Here is a 6,132-nt window from a genome sequence, read left to right on the forward strand (position 1 = left end):
ATTATTGTATCTGCTTTTTACTCCGTTGTATACTTTGTGTCAGATGTGATGTACATATTGTTACAGAGTATGATCTACTAGTCAAAGTCATTTGACACCAAAATCTTAAACTCGCTACTATTATGCTGTATTGGTAGATGAAGAAGGCACAACCAAATCTGATGATACTCAAATGGACACAACATAACTACACATACTATCAAACTTTATATTTATTTAGCTCATCAATAACACGAGGGTACAGTTTTACATTTGCATCTAGCCCCCAGATGAAGTCCAAGTGCTCATAGTAGTCAATATTGTGGTGGTAAACATGGTGAGGTAGTTTCGGCAGTAGCTCTGATACATCAGTTGGGTCAGCCACCCAGTCATTACCTCCACTAAATGTTGCTGTGGCAACAGTCATTTTGGTGACATCATAATTGGGTGGTGTAGCCTATATTATGATACGTACCATAATTAGATTGAGTGATTACATGTTATAAACAACATTACTTACCTGTCCATAATGAGCCTTGTTAGCAGAAGCAGTACCATAATCATACATGCAAAATTTTCCTGATTTTACTTCCTACAAACAAATAAAATCTTGGCTAGGAAAAAAAGATCAGTCATACAATCAAGAGCATGTAGTGTATATGACATGTTTTTTTTAAATTTTCATCTTACTTGACCATAATGTACAATGTCTTTCACTGAGGTCCCAGCTGGGGTGTGAGCTGCGTAGACTGGTAAGCGGCTCTGCAAATGCAACTTTTGTCTTAACGTTCATAGTAAATAGAAATAAATAAATACATACAAAATTCATGTTCTTTTCATCAAATCCACAAACAAGGAACAATAGATTTCCACATATTTCATCCACTCCAGGCAAGGGACACACCACATTAGCTAAAATTTTGTTGAAGTCATCATCTGGAAGAAATTCTCCATCACCGAATAAAGTAAACAAAAACTATGAAAGAATGATCAACTGATAAACAGACAACTAAAGACACTCACATCCAATTCTTTGTAGTAGCCAGCTATAAAGGAGACTGCCCCTTTGATATGATGTACAGTTGCTACAGGAGCCAGTGCTACAAAGAGGTTCACTTTATCAGCTAAATCAGGAAGTGTTGAAAAACCAGCAAAACCCATTGTTGTGCCCTGAGAATGGCCAACATAGGACAATTGTGTTTTCCCTGTCACCGATAAAATATAATTGACCATTGCTGGAAGGTCCTTTAATGCATGTTCATCAAACCTGTTATAAACATTGTGTCACCACTATACTACCAATAGAGCATCGAATCCTTTGAAGGAGTTTAGTTTGGTTGAACTTACGAGAAATTCCAGAATTCTTTTTGAGAAGGTTTCAGTGAAGTGTGGTTCCTAGAGTAGATGTTGCCCCTAATATTACCCAGCCACACGTCCCAACCAGCATTAGCTAAAATATATGCCAAACTTTCATTAGCTAAGTTAGTCAACCAGTCAGCACTACTGCCAAGAATGCCATGTTGTAGCAAGACAACTGGCAGTGAAGTACCTACAATGAAATGGACCAAATACACTACAGTTCTAATTATCTGCTCACTGAACTCACGGGTCTTACTGTTCAGACCATATGGGATTCGCTGCAAACCAAGGATGTATCCATCTTCAGTGGTAACCCAGTGGTCTTGTGCTGGGTAACCTTTGCTGGTAATCAGCTGATACTGCAAATTTTCACAAAAAAAATCCGGGTAACTGGGTGTAATACAGAACTCACAGCGTTCATGTGTTCTTCAGGATCACCGTGAACACCACTGGTATGTACACCACCCATCGATATGAAGACGATTGATAGCAGTAGTTTTGATAGCAACATCAGCACAGTGATCGATTAACAGCTTTGGTAATAATTCTTTGAGAGTCACGTGACGATCACGTGGCCTTACGACACTTACGGGAATTATTTTTGCCCTTTTTCTTAGAAAAATTTCCGGTTATCCGGTGGGTCAGCTGGTTATTCCCCATCTTTTGCTGAAATTGCACATAGAAGTTTAAGTTAATGGCAGGACTGCAGGAGTTTGAGAAATACAGGAATGTGGTCATTTTGGGTGATGAAAAAGTTGGCAAGACATCGCTGATTGTAGCACTAAAGAAGATAGGCAAGGCCACACCTACTTCCAACCCGGGTGACATTCACGAGATCGAGTACAGGGGCAGCAAATTTCAACTGGTCGATGTTGCAGGCAAGTCTCACCAGAACGTCACGCCCAACACGATCAGATACGCGCGGATAGTCATCCTGGCCTATGACATCACCCGGCAAGAGTCGCTTAACAACTGCAAGTACTGGCACCAGTTTGCCATGCAGAACTGTAACAGAGACACAGTGTCCTATGCACTGATTGGCTGCAAATCAGATCTAAACAGCGACAGACAAGTTTCCTGGGATGACATGGAGAGGGTGGACAGAATGATTGAAACAAACAAGAAACTGGAGATCAGTGCGGTCAAACAAACTAACTGCCATCAACTGTTGGACTGGATTAAGGGTATAATGGATGGTGAACAAGGGGTCAGTGACAGTATTAGGGTTGATCAAAACAATGGTGAAAATTCTGGTGGTTGCAAGTGTTAGATTTGTAATTCTACTAATTTTTACAATTCCATAAAAATACCACTAAATAATGTAATTCTGTAAATTTTATAATTCCATAGATAATCTGTAAATACGAAATGAAACAGTTGACCACAACCTCATTTGGAGGGAATGTTAGCAGCTAACACCAACTATTAACAAGTATGCATAAGCAATCAATTGTCATAATCACTTCATCTGACCACACAGATGATGGTAGTGACATGTTAGGTTAGTCATTATGAATAACACTTTACATTCATAATATATGAAATCACAACCAAAGAGCCCATTTATTTACAAGACAACATCTCAAATTTAATAATAGTACATGAAATTAAGCAGATCAACCACCATTATATTAGATTACTAACTACATGATATTATGTACACACAAATCATTTGTTTTAATTGCTAAGCAATATCAGTGATGTGGATGTAGAGGGGGTATGTGATGCGATGAAAACTATCAGACGAGTGACAGCAGTGAACTGATGAGTATTGATGTACACAAGATGATACTCAGCCAGTATAGTAATGGTCCCTTCAACGTTGATGCATTAGATGCTGACGAAAGTGAACTAGTCATAGGTACAGATGAACTGGTGATTGATGATGTTGTTGGACTTGGGTCTGTAAAATGATTAAAAAATAATCCCCAAAAATTGTGAAACACGGTCTACATACCTGGTGTTGTGTGTGTTGCACTATTGGTAAAAGATGTAGCAGTACTTTCTGTTTATAAAAGAAACCAGATCTGGAATGGTCACAAACACAAAACAGTAATAAAATAGTACCTGGTGTTGGTGGTTTCTGAGTTACGGTAATTGCTAAAAATGAAAAACATACATTCAGTCACGTTCTCGGTAAAAATGTACACCAGGCTCACATTTCACAATTAGTAATACGTGCTTTTCTGTCGTCCCTAGTGAGTTGACAGCACGGCAAGTATATTCACCCCTATCCTTTTCTTGTACATTCCTGATAATCAGAGAACCATCCGTTAGAAATATTTTTCTTGACCCTTCTCTAATTGGTTTATCACCAAGCTTTAGCCATTTGGTGGTCGGTTGAGGATTACCACTAGCATTGCAGGGTAGCACAACCTGACTGTGTAGTTCAGCTATCACCAACAGCTTCCAGGGTTTAATAACTGGAGGGAATGGCTGAGAAGTATCAACTACATCTTCAATTACCCCTACAGATGGTTGATAAAGGATCAGGTGATATTGAAATTATCAGCTTACTGTAAACATGCACATAAGCCTCCCTAGCAATCCAGCCAACTCGATTGCGTGCTTGGCAACGGTATCTTCCAGAGTCGCTTTTCTTAGCTTTTCTAATCAGCAAGGTACCGTTTCTCAAAATTTGAATTCTTCCCTTATGCTGTAATTCTACACCATCCTTACTCCAAATAATGTGTGGTTCTGGATAGCCCAAGGTTATGCAGTGTAAAATGGCATACTGCTTCAGTGGGAAATACAGTGTATTTGTCCAATTTACAATGACTGGTGATTCTAAATAATGATATCGACAGTGACCACATTGTTAAAAGAGTAAAATAACATACCTGGTGCTTTTAGTTTTAGAGTAACATTGATGGCCACTATGTCACTATCACTGCTAGCTACACACACATAAATGCCAACGTCTGATGCGACAGCTTCTCTTAACACTAAGCTTCCATTGGATAGTACTAACACTCTGCTGTTAGCCTGAACTATGGTGGAATTATGGAACCACATCACGGCTGGTTTGGGATATCCTGATGCATTACAGTTCAGTATAACCTCGTCAAAAACATCAAAATCAATCACAGCAGGCGGTGGATTAATGATTACAGGTTTGGCTAAAAGGTGGGAAGATCTAGATGATGATTGTACAGGAACGGCCTTTACCAACCTTCACATCGTGAATAATCTGTAGTGACTTCTAGAGGTAATCCATTATCTGTGAAATTTTGACACTCGGCACAAAAGGAATTGTTCAGTTTCGGAAAGGTGCACAGAACATCGGCACAGTATGGGATAGGTGCACAAGCTGTGTGAAAGAACAAACTTCAAAACAGTAAACAAATAAAATTCTAGTGGTCAATAAAATGCTATTATCAGTTTACACTAAAATAACTAGACTGTTGATGAGTTTAACTATCCAATGAATACACTAATGTCACTCACGTTTACAAGTATCAGGAGGAGAAACTGTCCACTGTCCAGACTCACTGCACACTCCCGTCTTTTCTGGCATATAACTATAACCAACCTTGCACTTATATGCAATCCTGCTTCCAAACTCCAATGAATTGTAAGTGGCCAGTACTCCCTCAGGCTGTGGTGGTTTACTGCACCTCACTGTGGTCAAGTTAGTCACTCAGTGTCATGTTACACAGAACACTTAAGCATACCAATTCCTAACTTGCAGTGTTTGATACCCCATATGCGGTCCCTAGCAGATGATAGTATACACATGAATATAGTCCAACCATGTACATATACATCATGGTGGATGTATTCACTAACATGCCACTCACTTTAATCCGATATCGTAATTACTACTGATTCCTGTCACAAAAGTTGTGCTGTCTGCTGAAGTGTACTCAAAAACTTGCTGCAACTTCCCAACATTTGAGGTTACTGGGATCACGGTACAGTTAACAGGTCGATAGTTAGTGGTAAACATGTTGCACCCAAATCTCCATTGTCCATCTGCCAGCTGAGGGTAGTACGTCACATCTACTGCTGAGATGAAGTATGCCCCATTTGATGGACAGTCATACACAAAATCTTTTTGAGGTTCATTCACATCACCACTCCATTGGCCAACACTAATATTGTGGATGCCACTCCACTGACAATTGAACTTCCATTCGCGCAGTGAAGTGTTTTCGCTATTAAATTACCATACAAACAAACGCCTTGAAGGACAATTTGTAAACGCACAATACTCACTTAAATTCGCTGTATATCGAAGTGATTGGTAAGTTTCCCGGACAAAGGAACCTGGAAGATTCAGGATAACTAAGTCCCCATTCCTTACTCTCATGCCATGACCCCGAGGCTACCGCAATACCTGTCAAATAAAAGAAATAGCGGCTTCGATTAACACATCTCTGGCCCAGACGTGCAAATGATATGCCCAGTCAGCAAATGAGACACCCCAGGCACACAATTCAACTCACAAGTCAGGAAGCACCAGACGATCAAACTTTCAAACATTTTGATGTCGCTGTATTTGTGCACGTGCAGCATCCAGTCGATAGAACTATTCGATCCGCACACTGGCCACACCACCTTAAAACAGCCTAAGGGCAAACAAAGCAACATCGTTGTAAAACTAGGACAACAAGCCCAAAGAGAATTGACTTACTTTTGAATGTGTTTCTGACAGCGGAGGAAGAAAGTTCTGCAACGACAAACGCAGCGCAACTTCGCAACCTTCTCAATGCAGATCACAGCCCGACCCTATATACGCAGCCGTTTATCACGCCTCTTGGAACACGTGCACCAAACCATACAGAAACAAAC

The 6,132-nt window shown here is 40.0% G+C and overlaps 2 protein-coding genes across 2 annotated transcripts; both read right to left on the bottom strand.

Annotated features, from left to right (window-relative positions):
• Nucleotides 1-130: 130 nt before the first annotated feature.
• On the bottom strand, nucleotides 131-1,921 carry LOC136259814 (lysosomal acid lipase/cholesteryl ester hydrolase-like). Its single transcript, XM_066053365.1, has 8 exons — nucleotides 1,751-1,921; nucleotides 1,586-1,697; nucleotides 1,327-1,528; nucleotides 1,003-1,246; nucleotides 800-955; nucleotides 670-741; nucleotides 500-571; nucleotides 131-436 (listed from the first exon to the last, which is right to left on the bottom strand). The coding sequence occupies exons 1-8, from the start codon at nucleotides 1,847-1,849 to the stop codon at nucleotides 200-202; spliced, it is 1,194 nt and encodes a 397-aa protein (XP_065909437.1). The 5' UTR covers nucleotides 1,850-1,921; the 3' UTR covers nucleotides 131-199.
• A 999-nt stretch (nucleotides 1,922-2,920) lies between these two features.
• On the bottom strand, nucleotides 2,921-6,115 carry LOC136259797 (uncharacterized). Its single transcript, XM_066053340.1, has 13 exons — nucleotides 5,975-6,115; nucleotides 5,787-5,909; nucleotides 5,557-5,677; nucleotides 5,139-5,495; nucleotides 5,013-5,053; nucleotides 4,786-4,959; nucleotides 4,511-4,648; nucleotides 4,179-4,457; nucleotides 3,856-4,125; nucleotides 3,498-3,806; nucleotides 3,406-3,438; nucleotides 3,296-3,343; nucleotides 2,921-3,241 (listed from the first exon to the last, which is right to left on the bottom strand). Exons 2-13 carry the CDS (start codon nucleotides 5,854-5,856, stop codon nucleotides 3,078-3,080), a joined length of 2,004 nt encoding a protein of 667 aa, XP_065909412.1. The 5' UTR covers nucleotides 5,857-5,909; nucleotides 5,975-6,115; the 3' UTR covers nucleotides 2,921-3,077.
• Between the last annotated feature and the right edge of the window lie 17 nt (nucleotides 6,116-6,132).

Source organism: Dysidea avara, chromosome 7, assembly GCF_963678975.1.
Source record: "Dysidea avara chromosome 7, odDysAvar1.4, whole genome shotgun sequence".
NCBI classification, from domain to species: domain Eukaryota; kingdom Metazoa; phylum Porifera; class Demospongiae; order Dictyoceratida; family Dysideidae; genus Dysidea; species Dysidea avara.

Excerpts from the sequence above, each read along its gene's own strand:
- LOC136259797 (XM_066053340.1), bottom strand. The coding sequence starts at position 5,856 with ATGCTGCACGTGCACAAATACAGCGACATCAAAATGTTTGAAAGTTTG. Across the intron at positions 5,678-5,786 it reads CGTCTGGTGCTTCCTGACTT|GTATTGCGGTAGCCTCGGGG; the intron begins GTGAGTTGAATT and ends TTTATTTGACAG. Across the intron at positions 4,649-4,785 it reads TCCTCCTGATACTTGTAAAC|CTTGTGCACCTATCCCATAC; the intron begins GTGAGTGACATT and ends TCTTTCACACAG.
- LOC136259814 (XM_066053365.1), bottom strand. The coding sequence starts at position 1,849 with ATGTTGCTATCAAAACTACTGCTATCAATCGTCTTCATATCGATGGGT. Across the intron at positions 742-799 it reads ATGAAAAGAACATGAATTTT|AGCCGCTTACCAGTCTACGC; the intron begins GTATGTATTTAT and ends TTGCATTTGCAG. Across the intron at positions 437-499 it reads ACAAGGCTCATTATGGACAG|GCTACACCACCCAATTATGA; the intron begins GTAAGTAATGTT and ends ATCATAATATAG.